This window comes from Physcomitrium patens, chromosome 16, assembly GCF_059467195.1.
Source record: "Physcomitrium patens ecotype Gransden chromosome 16, ASM5946719v1, whole genome shotgun sequence".
NCBI lineage: Eukaryota > Viridiplantae > Streptophyta > Bryopsida > Funariales > Funariaceae > Physcomitrium > Physcomitrium patens.
In genome coordinates this window covers 5023399-5040202 of record NC_143425.1, presented here as the reverse complement: position 1 = coordinate 5040202, position 16804 = coordinate 5023399, and the positions used below count along the sequence as shown (strand labels likewise).

The following is a 16804-nucleotide window of genomic DNA, read 5'->3' as shown; positions in this document are numbered from 1 at the left end:
CGAGGTAGTTTATCGTTGCCTGACAATCAACACCACAAACTGAATCTGAAGAGAACGACCCAGGAATCCGGGTGGGTAAAAAGAGGTTTGGATAATCATGCAGGGCAGATATTTCCCCTAAAGAATTCACCGCACTAAGCATTGTCAGTGCGCATCGAGCTTAGAAGAGCTTGAGCAAGCAGAAGATGGGGCCAAAGTTAGTTAGCGAGGCAAAGTTAGCGACACGAAACAAGGCGATGGAGTTGGAGGCGGGCGATGAGACCCGCGGGGGCAGCGGAGGCTGGAGGGTCGGTCATTGCAAGCTGCATGCATGCTGAGGAGGCACGTGCGGAGGCGTGGCGTGGCCTTGTGCGTGGGGATGAGGGGGAAGGCGATGAATGGGCAAGGTGAATGGGACTCCCCCCCTCGGGGATCCGGTTTCACCGCCTCGTCCCGCCTATGGCTGCACCGCTGCCAGGCTCATTCCAGTGGCGGCTTCCACGACGCATCATCACCGGCAATGAATGCTCGCCCTCTGCCAATTCCGCTTGCGATAACACAGCACGGCAGCGGCAACTACTCATGTATCTACTGGCACTTCCCCTATCCCGGGTACGGTTGTGTCAGAGCGCTGCTTTCTTCCTCCCCGGAGTGTCATGTCATGATGCTCCATGTCGGATTTGAATTCCATTCGCATTTGGTCATCCCTGGGGTTTCTGTTTCGACAGCTGAGGAAGTGTGGGAGCTTTTGAGACGTCGGGTGCATTACGGAGCGGGCGTCGCGGTGTCTGGAATGTGATGATTCGGAATGCGAAGTTTGTTTTGATTGTGGAGTAGCTTGTGGAAGGAAATCTGGCGTGATGCGCGAAAGATTTGGAAGATTAAGGCTAGTTGTGTAGTTGTAGGAGGTGGTGGCAGTAAAGAGGGCGGAGATGTGGAGAGGGACAGAGTGTGTGTGTGTGTGTGTGTGTGAGAGAGAGAGAGAGAGCGAGAGCGGAAATGGGAATTTAGGTGGTGGTGAAGTGGACGTGAAGATGATTCGTAGGATTCGTTTCTGACCTTGGCACTGAGCATACAGATATATTAGAAGTTCGACATGGAAGTCGAGTTGATTCTTCGTTTGCCGGCTCGGTTCCGGATGTGTCTCCAGAAGCACGAAGAGGATAAGCACAGAGGCGGTTCTGGCGTTTCTTTAACTGGGATGTAGTCTGCTTTGACGGGTGAAATGCTGAAAGCTAGGGGCTCGATTGCGCCTTGTTAGAGCCTTTGAAGTGAAGGAATGGAGCGAAGTTCTTCCATAATGACTCACCCTGCGAAGGTGGAGCCGGAGGGTTCCCTAAGTGAAATGATCAAAGAGGTTTTGCGACTTGTGCAGAAAGAAAGAGTTCTCTCCAAGAAACAGGCACGACCTTGGCTGACAATGTGATCAGAATGCTTTTTAATTTGTTTCAATGGAATCCAGTATTTCAGCGTAATCTATGCTTTCGTGCTGTCTGTAACTTTTTTATGCTTGCAATTCCGCAGTCGAGTCCTCGACTGCATGCGCAGCGCTTGCTTCTAATCGATTGAAGTTGTTTTCACTGCCTGATTTTCAAGAAATATCTTAGCGAGTTCTGAATGTATATGATTGCTGCTATGCGGCATAGCACTGTCAAGAAGAGTCTCGGGTATCTGTTCTCCTATTTTCAACTGCAGCTGTAGATTGCGGCATTGGTCTGGATCTTGTATTGAGACGTTTTTTTTTTTTTTTTTTTTTTTGAACTTTTTCTTTCTTCTTTCTTGCAGGCCGACTTTTGTGATGATGCCTGCGTGTTGCGCTATTTGAGAGCTCGTGGCAACAACGTCCGAAGAGCAGCAAGGATGCTGAGAGCCACTCTGAATTGGCGTGAGAAAATAAACATCGGTATTTTCCTCACCAGCATGCTTGTGTTAGCTTTGTTAGCTTTATCCGAGATTGAAGTTTGGTATGCTTTAGCTCAGACCGAGAGCTGGAGGTTTTTTCCGTTTTTTTTGTTTTAATCCCCTTGTTATTTGGCTACATTTTTTTAAATGAATTTTATTTGCAGGTTACTTGATTGCGGACGAATTTCCAGCGGAACTCGCGGCAGGAGCTGCGTATGTTGCAGGTCACGATGATGAAGGCCGGCCTGTATTGGTAAATCTATCTTCGTTATCACCTTGTGTGTAGGCTCTCGTAAGTTGAACCTTGAGTGAGTCATTTTGAAACTGGAAATTAGTTATTAGTTGCGGGAGACGCTTCAGTTCTGAAAATCGAATGTCTATATTTATGGTTGTTTTTTTTTTTTTTTTTTTTTTGCCTTATCTCTCTCGAGTAAGAGCTGATCTGTGTGGGCAATCAAAATGTTCTCTCCTGACCAATATCTGTATTTCGTATTTATTTCTGCGTCATAAGTCACTTTAATGAAGGAGATTGTATTTTGTTAGCTTTCCATATAGTTGAGCTATCGGACGAGTCATGTACAGTCTTAATGCTCATAAACTTGAGCTTTCAGAATACTATGGTTGCTTGTTGTGGGAGTCACACAGTGTGCCTCAGCGGTTGCAGAAATTACTTCCACAGTCATCCTGAAGTTATTTCTGCTCCACATGTCTGGTATCAAATCGTAATCAGTAGTTTCTTACTGATTCGGTGCCATCCTGTCTAAATTTTATGCCATATGTTGCTCCGCGTTATCCTTAGTACATCGTTTGCTTTTAAGATGTTGTCCTTTATTTCGAGTGCAGGTAATAAAGAAGAAGCCAGATTATATTCTCAATAAAAGTTACAAAGAGTGAGTTAACCTCTTGAAATGCATTGATGCTGCTCATATCCCTAGGTCTGAGATTTTCAAGTGCTAGGGGCTACTCTACCAGAATAAATCATTTCTCATAAGTTGAGATGTGACCTAGTTTTATTGTTGCTATTAATTGTATGCTCTTTATCACAATCGCTTCATTATCAACAGAACGGTAGAGTAGAAATATGTAAACTTATATATTGGATTCGGTCCGTATTGTCCATAGATATCTTCGCCACATAATCTTCACAATGGAGGTCGCGGTTGCTGCCATGCCACCGGGAGTTGCCCAGTGGGTCCTCATCCTTGATGCTGGAGGTAAGTATTTTGCTCAGGCCTTCTGATATTCTATCTTTTCAATGAATGATTAGTCGTGTTATCATGTTAAGTTGTTGAGCTGTGGACGAAATGCTTTTGACGGTGTGCCTAACCCTGCGTGCCACCCACGTAGCTCGAATTTGTGGAAGTTTATGTTACCTTGTGGTCTCTTGTCAGGAATTTTGACTTGAAGTTGCTGGAAGTAGTCTCCCACGATCTTATTTAAAACATGTTCATCACGATTCACGTTGTTTTTGTCTTGGGCAGGCTACTCAAGATTAAGTGCACCTTCGACTAGTGGCATCCTCAGTACCCTGAAGATGCTTGCTGATCATTACCCTGAAAGACTTGCCAAAGCCTTTATTGTGGATGCTTCTTCTATGTTTTACTACTTTTGGAAGGTGAGATAAATCAGTCGTTTTTACAATAGAGGATATATATCAGCAAAGTTTAATGTTTGGCGTTATTAATTTTAAAAGTTCAGAATTTGTAATTTTATAAACTAGCTAAAGCCTTTCTGGTTGGGTTTGAGATGCCAGGGGATTTGCACTTTTGTTGACCACGCGACAAGAGACAAGTTAGTTTTTTCCTACTCTAGAGATTACCGGGCGATACCAAGGTCACCGCGTACCTCAAAGACTTCGTTCTTAACATCACCTTTTTCTAAGCGCACTCGAATGTCAACCAGCTTTTGTGCAGAGGATGTGAGATCCCCGGCTCCTTTCAGAACTAAATCAGGTTTGAGACTGAGCTCCGCTAAGTACTCTGGCGATATGTTGGATGAAAATATCAGTGATTGGTTAGACGCGAGATTATGTCACTCATGTGAGGGCACGGTGCTGTCTGAGAAAATCCACAGCTTGAATTAGAGTTGTACAGAATCTTCATAATCGCTGTTATTTGAGTCATATACATCTGAAATATTGTGGGACTAATTTGCTCACACTTTGTTGATTTTGCAGTGTCAGCAGACTATGCACTTCTGGATCCAATATTTGATGCTAGTCCAAAGAGTAGCGAGGACAAAAAGTCACCTAACATGCTGTTCGAGGGGCCGGAACTGGCATCAAGCTTGAGAAGAAGATCCTTTTCATTCTCGTCTGTGACTGGCCCTATCACCTGTGCATCACCTGATTTCAAAGATGACGAATTTTCGAGTTTTAGAAATGACGAAGAAATCTTCGACCAGTCCGAAATTTCAGGATCAGAGCCTGGACGAACAAATCGAGGTAAAGTCCCCTCGTGGGATGGATTGATTTCCATCTTCTACCCGCTGAAGAGAACTGATACAAGGGTAACCAGTGAAGTGAAACATAGAAATGTCGATACCTTCCGGCCCTACTTGAAGTTCCTTCAGGCCACTTATGACGAGTCTGCGTATAGAGCATTGATGAAGCCTCCGCTTGGAGGGCTGGCCACAATTATATCCAGAGATCTGAAACACATCAGCAGTCTTTGACCTTGATCTAGGTAAGGTTCATGATTTAGTCATTGTAAACATGCTTAGATTCCTAGACTCCATCCTTCGGCTGTTCAGGATCTCCCTAGCCCTTATGTACATTTATTCACGGTCACTAAAATCTTTCTTTAGCTAGGTGTGGTATTTTTCCATGAGGAAATGGTGAGGATTTTCGTTACATTCGAACTTCACCACTTGGCGTAAGAGATAAATCCCGTAAGGATCTAATCTTTTAAAGCTTTCATGTGTCTGGGTAACCTTCACTGTATTGATGTTCACATGCTCTCTGTTTGGTATCATGGAAATATTCAACCCTTACATTGCGTTTAGAAATCATGTTCGCTCATAAGACAGCCAAGCCGGTGTGAAACAAAATTGTCAACCGTGATCTTATTTGACGATGATGTCCTGATATTGATCAGCATCTTGTACTTGGAGTACTAGTTCTCCGCAGCCAATTCTGCTTAGTGTTGAGGCTTAATTTACGTGTCTGTATGAGAATGAACCACAGCCTTTCTATATTTTTTTGGCTTGTTACTTGTCATTCTAACATATCAATAGCAACAGATCGGTCCCAACGACTCAGTAATATTCATTATTTATTATTTGATGTCCAGATTTAGTTCTTCGTTGAAGGATTCGCAACTAAAGAAAAAAAATGGTTGGTTGATTTTCATTATGGTTATCACAATTTTCATCATGGTTACAATCATGGAAACAATATAATCTGCAGTTGCTAAAGGATACTTGTCTTCAAATTTTTTACCAAAGTTGCGACCAGCTTTGCTAGGAAATAAGTGAAGATGCTTTCTTTTGGAACAAGGTGGGAGAATATCTATCACTTGTGCTATCCCTTTTTTGACTCCTTATTCTAAGGGAACATTCCCTTTTATTTTAGAGAAAAAATTATAAGCATCTTTGTTGCACATGTTATACAATGGATATAATAGTATCTGGCAATTGAGAAGGGAGAGGCCTTCATCAAGTATGTACATCGGCTTAAGGCTCCAAAGTCTCGACCAAAATTAGTTTATTATTTTATTAAAACTTGTAAGAGAAGGTCAACCCAGGTTAAAACCACACTTGAAAAGGAGAACCTTCTAATATGTTCTACAAAAAAAACACAACAATTGTCCACACTACTTTTTCATTAATCTACAAAATCATTCTTAACTTACGGATCTACAATTACTATGCATCTAAGTAACAACTTACTAGTAGCAATTGTATCTACTAATCATTGCATAGAATCTAAAAAAACACAATATACAAAAGAATAAGAGATGAATGAAGCATCAAACCAATTGTGAGATTACAAAATCTTCTACATGCACATTTTGACAAAAAAAATCTAACAAAAGCTAGTAGGCTATAATTTCAATACAAACATTACATTAATCTTCATAATATTAGGCCATTGCTAATTCATTAATCAAAATCCTATGGTGTTTGTTAACATAAAATAATGTAATCTTATATTACAAAAGGATACAAATCCAAAACTATGTACAACACATATTAACACATGTACTTTATCTTGTCTTATATTACAATTCATTAATATCATGCCATTAAAAACCTAATTCAACATTCATTGTATAAGAACCTAGTGCAAGTATGGCTTTATATTAAAGATATGAATCTTGAAGAAAGAAATCCTCAATATACTCTTGTGTCATTGAAAAGAACTAAAAAGTCACTCAAGGTGATATAATATTGAACTAAAATGGCTATTGCTAAAAACAAGAAGATTAGAAAGTCTTGAAGCAAGACTAAAGACTAGAAAGGTATTGACAAGAGTGAAGAAGGCTTCACTCTTGCTTCCATATATACTCTTAATTAGGAGCTACATGGCGATTTCCTATAGGACCTCCAAAACATGTTGACTTTGTAAGATATGTATCTTAACTAGCAAGGCAAGTTTTCTATATGTACGCCACATAATTAGCTTGTTCCACAAGCTATCAACACGTGGTTAACTTATTGACCAAGTTTTCAACTTATCAATCAACTACAAATACATGTAAAGTCAAAATAGTGTTTAGAAAGATTCTAAGAAACTTTTCTAAAGAATATTATGAAATAAATCTATTTTTATCTACTTCTACTTAATCATGTAGATAAATATTAGAATAAATATGTATGTCCATGACATTATCTCGCCTTCTAGGAACGAGTTCCATGAGGAGTGGTCTTCATATGTTGAGGAAATTTAAGATGTAACAAATTGTATTTGTCATGTATTCTAATCTTTGTGTTTTATGAAGATGGTTGATAGATCCTCTCAACCATTGATAATGTTTCATATTAGGGAGGAAAGACAACCTTGTTATTTGATCATTGTTGAGGCCTTTGTAATAACCTTTAAATAAAACATTTAAAACACTATCAAGAAGTATTAATATCTCTAATAAAATCACCAAATATTGAAAGTCTCTTCCAAGGTTGTGATACCAAACACATTGTATTTTTCCATCTATTCAAGACAAGATATATTATTCTTGAGGATCTTCATTTCAATTATGTTGTCTTAAAGGTTGTGACAATTGCAATGTCTCATTTAATAAGTCAACAAATAAAAGTCCTTGAATTGAATCAATTGGTTGTTGGTTCTCCATCTTCTTAATATCACAAATATAAAGAAGCTACAAACAAAGATAGAAGATAGAATGCTATCTTTCTTAGATTTTATTTCTTTTATAGTAAAGATTTTTTATTTTTTATCTTAATGTTGGTAGATGTTGTCAATGAAAAGCTTGAGCTCTCTTTACTACATTTGCAAGATTCTTTATTGGCTCCCATGTGCATTTACTGATATCATATCTTCGCCAATGAATAAGATATTCCAATCTATTTTGGCGCTGCCTTAAATTTAAGACATCATTTACCTCAAACTCTAGATTGTTATTTACTTCTATAAGAAGAGGTGGTATTTTTCTTCTTTTCAAGATATTAATTGTCTTATATGGCTCATGAAGAGACACATAAAATATGGGATGGATCTTCAATGACTCCAATAAATGTAATCAATAAGCAACAAAATTGACTTGTTCATAAATAAATAAAGATCCAAGCCTACAATAGTCCAACTTGTCGCAAGGATGAATAGTCTTGATATTATGATGGAATAACTATATCTTGTCTTCTATATTAAATTGTGGTTGTTTTTTGTAATAGATATCTATATTATTCTTTATTTGTTTTTAAGCTCCCTTTAATTGTACCTTTATTGTTGAATATAACTTTGATAAATAATTTTTTAAATATTTTGCTATAGGATTATCAACTTTTAAAAAGTCAAAAGTATCAAGTTGTAGATGATAACCATAATTAGCAAAGAAAGGTGTTAGGAACCATATACAAGAGAAGTTACAAGGTCATTTTGGGATAAATTATAGATAGGTCCAAATGGTGGTTGAGCACCCTCTTGAAGGTCAATTGTACAATCATAAGGGTGATGCTTTAGCAAGATGTCAACAATTTTTTTTTTTCAAATACATCTACAAAATTCTTATATGCCTCCGGAATTATTGTTGTAGCAACTACATGTTCTAATTAAGGATTTGCATAGACAACAAATATAGTGCCTTGTTTTGCTATCCTTACAAATGTTCTAGTTCTAATAAAAAAATATTGTTTAAGTTTTGGCTTCTCAAGTGTTAGAAGTTTTTTCATAGATCTGAGGATTTTATGATCTATTAGAAAAAATTTTAACTTTCAAGACATCCAATTTATCTACGGATTGTATTTTTCAAGCCATGAGAGTCCTAAAATGATTGGACTTGATGGTGATCTAATGATATTGAATACTACTTGGCTGCTATGGTTGTCAAAGTTTATTTCTCATAGAATTGTATCATGAGTGATATCTCTAGAAAATAAAGGTTGACCATCTATTACTTCTACATGTATGGCTTTGGATTTTTTGACCATATTCATTTTGTGTGATTTAAAAAATCCTTTATTAATAAAACATATAAAGGCTTCCAAGACAAGTAATGCATGGTGCTTTAGTTTTATGATTCATAACTATACAAGTATAGTAAAACAATGGTGTCATGTTGTAACATGACTATATGGTGAAAATATAAATGAAAAAGATTTTATTAATATTTAGTCAACTTGGATGTTAGGAATAGTGGCTAATTCTAGTGCCAATATTCAGGGGCGAGTTAATGTCACCCCATTGCAAGCTATACTACTATACGTTACATCAACAATATGCTCCACCGGCGTCATCAAACCAAGTATCCTCCGTACCAACGGGACAATCAGGATCATTTTCTAACTCTATATGGAACAAGCCTAGTAGGTATATATCGGTGGAGACACCCAATATGCATGATGGGAGTGCAAGAAGACCACTTTGTTGTTTCCGTTGCAGACAGATTGGTCATTATGCTAGTGAATGTCTCAGTCCTAGAGCCAGTGATGATTACACACCAGTGTGTGGAAATTGCAAACAATTGGGGCATACTTATTAGCAATGTAATGCTTCGTTCAATTTCAATAATCGAGATCAGTAGATCCAAAGCCAAGAAAAAATTGAGGAGATAAATTGAGGTCCTTAAGATACTCTGATAAATCAAGTGGAATGTGTCCAAGCCGTTCTTACCAGGAGTCAACAAAAGGAGAAAGGACCAATTCAACATTTGGATGAGCCTAATCAAAGGGCCAATTTGACCCAATTATGGGGACATCTAATCCAAGTCCTGTTATGGGCCTCTTACCCAATATGAGACCTGACTCGATTGAGTAGCTCAATGAGGTTCCGATTATGGAGGCTTTGGTTCCATTTCAAGCTGTTCCAATTTCGAGTCTAGGGCGAAAGAATAGGGGATCTCACGGAGTTAAAGGAAAAGAGAAGAAAAGAAAGAGGGCATTCAAGAGATCGGGATTTTGGGATCGAAGAGCTAGCTTCAAACTCCTTCGAAAGGTGTAGGACTTGATTTTATAGGATTTGGGAGGACTTTGCAATCATTGTTCAAAATCAGTGTTTGTATTGGTAAATTGGATTTTTTTTGCAATAAAATTAAGACTAGTACTCTTGACTGTTTTATGAAATTAGAGAAACATCTACGGTTGAAATTTTAGAGATGTCTAGATGGTTGAGTATGCCAAGCGCATGCAAAAATTTGTATTAATCTAACGATATGGATAGAGGATATTTGATCATTAGTGTAAAGAGGTATCAGAAGTCAGCATATTGGAGTTGTTTAAGATTTCTGTAATATCTGAAGATCTATCGGCTAAAATAAGGTGAATTTTAATGTGATAACTTGAGGAATTAAAGGCAGAGCTGCATACAAGGTTTGAATGAGAATTAATGGTTGAAGAAGGAGAAATTACAAATCAAGGTTCATCATTAACTTTCTAGGCGGCGGTCAATGGACATCAATGTGGATTTATAATGTTTTCTTGCAATCTGTAAGTTAGATTGGATTGAAACTTCTTGAGCATTTAGAAGACTTGCAAAGACACTAGTGGTAGAAGTTTTATAACAATCGAATGCTCAGATTGAGAATTACAACTTGCCAAAGCTCGCTGTCTAGAGTTAAGGTTTAAAAATTAAAAAATTAAAAATAATAAAATAAAATAAAAAATAAAAAAAAAAAAAATTTACAAATAAAAAAAAGATTTGTGCTTATAATATCTTGAAGTTATTAAGAATAGTGTTTTTAAGCACTTTGTATTGGGATTAAGGTTTTACATTGAAATCCGAAATAGTTTGTATTTAGATGGTTGAAATCCATTAGAATACTTGGATATTTACAAAACATCATTTTTTCTTTCATAGCCAGACGCCCGATGTGTTCTCAAGCAAGATAGTATGTAATATGATATAAGTGGTGAACCAGACGTAAAACCTTGAGGTGGAAGGTATTAAAATTTATTTATTTTTATTTTTATTTTATGAAAAATGAGAATAAAAATTTTAAAGAGCTTTGGGAGGAGCTTCAAGTGGATCTTCTGGTGGAGTTTCTTCTAAAGGACAAGGTATGTACATGGATCCATCCATTGCTAGTATGTTTCAAGCCTTATCATTATATATGCAGCAACAGCAAAGCAATGATCGCAAAGAAGCTTTAGCAACCAAAGCATTAGAAGCAGTGGTCAATAAAATTGATCAATTTGATGGAAGGGATATTTCAAAGTATTTAAGATGTTATATTCAGGAAATAGAATTAAATCAGGTTTGTGAGAAGAAGATGGTTGAATTATTTGGACTTGCCATGATACCGAAAATAAGAGAGCATATTACATTAATTATGGAGCATTATAGAAATTCATGGGAGATTTTTTCACATGCATTAAAAGACGAATATTTCTTAGAAGACACTGATTGTATTACTAAGAAACTATTTCTAGAATGGATTGAGCGGCCTAATAAGAATTTGCAAGCAACAGAGCTACTAAGGGAATTTGAGATGTAGTGTAGAATAGGTAAATAAACTTTGTGGTAAGTACCTGGTTGGTTATTAACAACCTTGAGAATTAGACTCATGGTTAGGCAGTTTAGCTGGTAACAGTAGGTTGTTAGTAGAATAAATGGTTAAGAATTCAAAGGATCATAACCTTTGAAATCCGCTGGCCGATTGATCATCTTTTTGGTAGGATAAACAGATTGAGAGTCATAAGCCAAGGTAAGCTTGGTGCTACCTCTTTGTTTTCTTTATTATTTGCTTATGAAAAATGATAATTGAGAGAAATATTGTTGAATTGATAATCATAGAATAGATTATGGGTTGAATTAAAATGGAAGTAGTAAGCCTCATTGTTTTGTAGTTTGATACTTGATTTCAAATAGCCAGAATATAGTCAATTGTGACACTAACAGACCCAATTCATATAACCAGTCTTTCTTCGTATTTGAACCCACCTCTATTAGTTCAATTGCTTTGGTCTACTGAAGCTTGAACACAACGAGAACAATATTTTGGTGTCACTGTCGGAGAAATAATAACAATATGAAATGTTAGAAATTGATTGTATGGGAGATGGAATTACATGTTGAATGAAAACGTGAGAAGAACAAGTTTTAGGGTTATAAATATAAAAGTCATAATTCAAGGCAGTATTGATTTTGTAAAGAAGAATAAAAGTTTATGAGTGATAATTACGGGGCAGAAGATTACCAAAGATATAATCTACAAGCGAAAGAAAGACAAGAGTGATTATGCATAAGAAATAGCCTACGGAAATAATAAAAAAGAATTGCAGGTCCAAGAAAAATCAAAAGAAGAAAAATTCAGATTCAAATAGTAAGGAGACCAGTGATAACAGCAATGGCCGCTGGAGTGCCAGAAGTACTAATTGCAATAGAAATGGGAGCAGTAGGAGATCGAACTACAAGTATGGCACCATTACCTACTTTTAGTGGTTGGCCGGGCTCTGATCTCGATTACCATATATCTCAATTTTTGATAGCTTGCATGACTAATAATGGTAGAACTGAAGACATTTGATTGAGATGGTTGCCAACAACTTTAAAAGATATGGCTTTTGAATGGTATATTCGGCAATTAGTGGATAGATTTTCCAATTAGGAGGCCTTGAGGAATGCCTTCCTAACCCATTTTAGACCAATTGGATTTGAAGATCGGCTTCGAGAAAGTTTTATGAATAGCAAGATATTTGTGAGGGAATCCGTAGAGTCCTATTTTGGTTGGATCATGGATATACTTTATAAATGGTCAAATAATCAAATGCCAGATGCATTTATATTGTCGATATTAATTAACGGTTTGCATCCACCAGAATTAAAAATGTTTGTAAAAGAGGCTCGACCAGCTAGGGTAGAGGCATTGTTGGCACAAGCAAAGGTGTGAGAAGAATGTCATTATGATCAATTGTTAATAGTGGGGGCCACGATGATTCCAAGTTCAAAAAGCCAACAAATACAACTGAGAAATGTGCCGATGGATAATTATCTACAAATGATTGCCTCCAATGTGAAGAATGTTATGTTACAACAACCAATTAATGCTATACCACTCCAAGCAATAGCGCCAATAATGATGATACCTTATTTTACATTGCCAACCTATCAACAACTAGAGTTGTTCACAAATGAGACTGTTAAAGATCCAAATGAAGCCTTGTTATTAAATCTAACAAAGAAAATGGAAGAATTGGCTCTGAATTTGGCTAAAGATAAGAAGAAATGACATAAGCCTTCTAATACGAGACCTAATGTATGGTGTAATAATTGTAAGGGACAAGGCCATTTTGATACGAAATGTCCATCACCAAGACAAACGAGTGTTCAATGTACATTTTGTGGAGGAAAGCACCTTATCCAAAATTGTTGGGATTTACAAAGGAAATAATAATATAGTAATCAAACCATGATTCCATTGATTCAGTAGGAAGTCAATCAAGTTCAAACGAGAAATACATATGGATAGAATGAAAATCGATCTAATCGATAAATGGAATATTTAATAATTTTTAAAGTTTCAATTTAATCAGGAATCTACATAAAATCCTCAGAACTATGAAAAGGAACAGTAGAGGTATCAATAATATGCTCTACCAGCGTCATCGAACCAAGTACCCTCCGTACAAACGAGACAATCAGGATCATTTTCTAATCCTACATGGAACAAGCCTAGTAGGTATATACCGGTGGAGACACCCAATATGCTGGATGGAAGTACAAGAAGTCCACTTCGTTTTTTCTATTGCAGAAAGATTGATCATTATGCCATTGAATGTCCTAATCCCAGAGCTAGTGATGATTATGTGCGAGTATGTATGAATTGCAAGCAGTCGAGACATACTTATCAGCAATATAATGCTCCTTTCAATTTCAATAATCGAGATCAGTAGATCCAAAGCCAAGAAAAAATGGAGGAGATAAATCAAGGTCCTCAAGATTCACCAATTCATCGGGTAGAAGTAGTCCAAGCTGTCTTTACAACAAGTCAGCAAAAGAGAAAATGACCAATTCAACATTTGGGTGATCATGAAGCGAAGGGCCAATTGGATCCAATTATAGGAACATCCAATCCAGGTCCTGACATGGATCCCTTACTCAATAGAAGACCTGAATTGGTTGTGCACTCCAATGAGGTATTAATTACGGAGGCTTTGATTCCGTATCGAGCTGTTTCATTCTCTACACAGTTTTGAGAAATATCCTTTCCATTGAAAGATCCTCTAAAAGGTGTGAATTCCAAAGAACCAATATAAGTCCAATTGGGAGAACAATCTTACTCGTTGATAGAACCAATTTTATAGGCTCCGTCAAATTCAGTTCCAAGAGCTTTACCAATTTTCAATATAGAAAAAACCAATTTACCTACATTGATGTCTAGGACTGGGAAAAAGAAATGGACATTGGAAATTACCACTAATACAGAACCATATGATATTCTAAAAGATTTGGGCACCATATAGCCTACGATCTCTATAAAGCAACTATTGGCAGTAGTACCTGAGTGTCAAACTATCTTGAATTCTTCATTAATTCGTCGTAGATCTCAAAATAAAGAAATCTGAGAAGTCAGTTTGAATCCCGATCCGGGTGCACCTACGATTGATGTATCAATTGATGGAGTATTATTATCGAGAGTGCGAGTAGACGGAGGATCTAGTGTAAATCTTATGAATGTCGCTATAATAGAAGAATTGGATTTGGATCAGTTATTGCCTACTACAGTGGTTTTGAGAATGGTTGACTCCAATCAAGTTAAACCTATGGATATTTTATGAAGTATTGATACAGTAATTGCGGGGATTACCTACAAAATTGATTATATTATTTTTCGATTACGAAGTTCTATATTATCATCTCTAATTTTATTGGGGCAACTGTGGTTGTATCAAGCTAAAGCTCGAAATGACTGAGGCCGTAGTACATTGACAATTGGAAAAGGTAATGATAAAATTGTGCTTCTAATGTACCCTATCGAATATTACAAAGAAACTCAAGTGGCCAGTTCAGAATTCACGTCGGATTGTGAAGATGAGTCTACAGAAGAAGAAATTGGTGCACCTACCCCAATTTATCCTGATACAAGGTAAGTTGTCGAGCACACTAGAATGAACTACCAGTGCAAGGGACCGGGAGAGTACTTAGTTCTTCCAGATGTTATTGACAATTGTGATCATATGATTACATATTCGATGAATAGACAGGATGTTAATCACATTAATGCTATGGAATTGGAATTGGAAAGTTCTCATGTATCGAATTTTATGAAAGATTCTGGAATTCAGTAGAACATCAGTCCAAGGACTCTTGAAATTCCACGATGTCAACCAATTAATTTAGATACATGGAAGGCTCCCCAAATCATTCAGATTTATGATGGTATAAAAAATAAGGAGAAAGAAATTGGATGGATTATTTTTTAATACATAAAATTACTTTCGTATGGTCGTATATAGATTTGAAAGGAATTCCAACTGAAGTTTGTGAGCATCGAATTATATTGGAAGAGAACGCTACACTAGTACGCCAAAGACAACATCGACTTAATCCAAAATACTCACTTATGGTAAAAGAAGAACTAAATAAACTCTTGGAGGTTGGATTTATCTATCCAGTTCTTTTCAGTGAATAGATTTCACCAATTTTTATGGTATGAAAAAAGAATGGAAAAGTTCGCATTTGTCAAGATTTTCGTAAATTAAATGCGGCTACTAAGAAGGATTATTTTTCTTTACCATTTAAGTATAGTATATTAGATGCTATCGCTGGACATGAATGTTATTCATTTCTTGATGGATTCTTCGGTTATAATCAAGTTAAGATTGCAAAAGAAGACCAATTAAAAACTACTTTTACTACGGTTTGGGGGACCTTTGCCTATAAGGTTATGTCGTTTGGGCTTTGTAATGCATCAGCTACATTTCAAAGGGTAATGATGCAAGCGTTCCAAGATTATCTACAAATTTCAATGGAAATATTTCTAGATGATTTTTGTACATTTAGTACGAGAGCCAGGCATTTAGAATGTCTAGGTCAATGTTTGAATCAATGTGCCAAATATGGAATTTCTTTAAATTCAAAAAAATACCAATTTAGTATGCCTTCTGGTAAATTGTTGATTCATATAGTTTTGATGGCAAGCATTGCTACAAATTCGGATAAAATAAAGATTATAATAGAATTAAAGCAACCCGACACTGTTACGGGTGTTCAAACATTTGTCGGCCATGTCAATTATTATCAATGATTTATCTAAGTATTCACAATTATATACTTTTTCTTGACAAATCTCTTGAAGAAACCACCAAACCGATGGGACCAGTCCATTTTGGACAAATGAATGTACAATTGTATTCAAAACATTGAAAGAGAAATTGATTTCAGCACTAATATTGGTGGCACCTTGTTGAACAAAACCATTCCAAGTTTATGTGGATGCATCTAATGTCGCGATTGATTCTGTGCTAAGCTAGAAAGATGATCAAGATTTTGATCACCCTATTTATTATGCAAGTCGTCAATTGGTAGCAGTTGAAAGAAATTATACAACAACCGAAAGAGAAGCATTGGAAATGATTTATTCCATACAAAAGTTTTGACATTATCTTCTTGGTTATAAATTTGTTTTCTATGTCGACTATGATGCTTTAAAATATATGATTAATAAGCCTCAATTGAGTGGTCATACTGCACGATGGATTCTACTCTTGCAAAAATTTGACTTTATTATTCAGGTAAGACTAAAAAAATCACATTCCAATGTAGACTATTTATCTCGATTATCCAATATATTGGATAATGAACCCATTAACGATGCACTATCCAATGCAAAACTGTTTGCGGTAGATGTAATTACTTTGGAGTATAGTGAAATAATTCAATACTTGACATTTCAAACCTTCCCACCCAATTTCAATGAAAAGCTTAAACGATGCTTAATATTAAAATGTGCATCTTATACGATGATTGGTGAAACTTTATATAAACAAGGTAAGGATGGAGTTTTGCGATGCTATATTTATCAGATTGAAGTACGTACTATATTGGAAGGTTGTCACTTAGACAGTTGTAGTGGATATTTTGCAGGGGACAGCTTGGCTCGTAAAGCTTTACAAGCTGGTTATTGGTGCCCAACAATGTTTGCAGATGCCCACCAATTCGTCCGTCATTGTGACCCATGTCAGAAAACGGGTTGACCTACTGGAACTTGAGCAATGCCATTGGTACGAATTTTGGCTCATGCGCCTTTTGAAAAATGGAGAATTGATTTTGTGGGACCAATTGCACTAGCCTTGAGAAATGGAGAAAAAT

General features: G+C 36.5%; 1 protein-coding gene across 1 annotated transcript; it reads left to right on the top strand.

Annotated features, from left to right (window-relative positions):
• Positions 1-607: 607 nt before the first annotated feature.
• Positions 608-4794, top strand: LOC112293220 (uncharacterized). The gene is made up of 8 exons (XM_024542411.3): positions 608-1381; positions 1765-1882; positions 2046-2134; positions 2725-2771; positions 3004-3095; positions 3363-3496; positions 3635-3833; positions 4058-4794. The coding sequence occupies exons 1-8, from the start codon at positions 1259-1261 to the stop codon at positions 4552-4554; spliced, it is 1299 nt and encodes a 432-aa protein (XP_024398179.1). The 5' UTR covers positions 608-1258; the 3' UTR covers positions 4555-4794.
• The last annotated feature ends 12010 nt before the right edge of the window (positions 4795-16804 follow it).

What these genes read in the sequence shown, in the direction of transcription:
- LOC112293220 (XM_024542411.3), top strand. Translation starts at nt 1,259, where the DNA reads ATGGAGCGAAGTTCTTCCATAATGACTCACCCTGCGAAGGTGGAGCCG. An exon ending in CTCAATAAAAGTTACAAAGA is followed by an intron (nt 2,772 to 3,003) that starts GTGAGTTAACCT and finishes TATTGTCCATAG; the next exon opens with ATATCTTCGCCACATAATCT. An exon ending in TCCTTTCAGAACTAAATCAG is followed by an intron (nt 3,834 to 4,057) that starts GTTTGAGACTGA and finishes TTGATTTTGCAG; the next exon opens with TGTCAGCAGACTATGCACTT.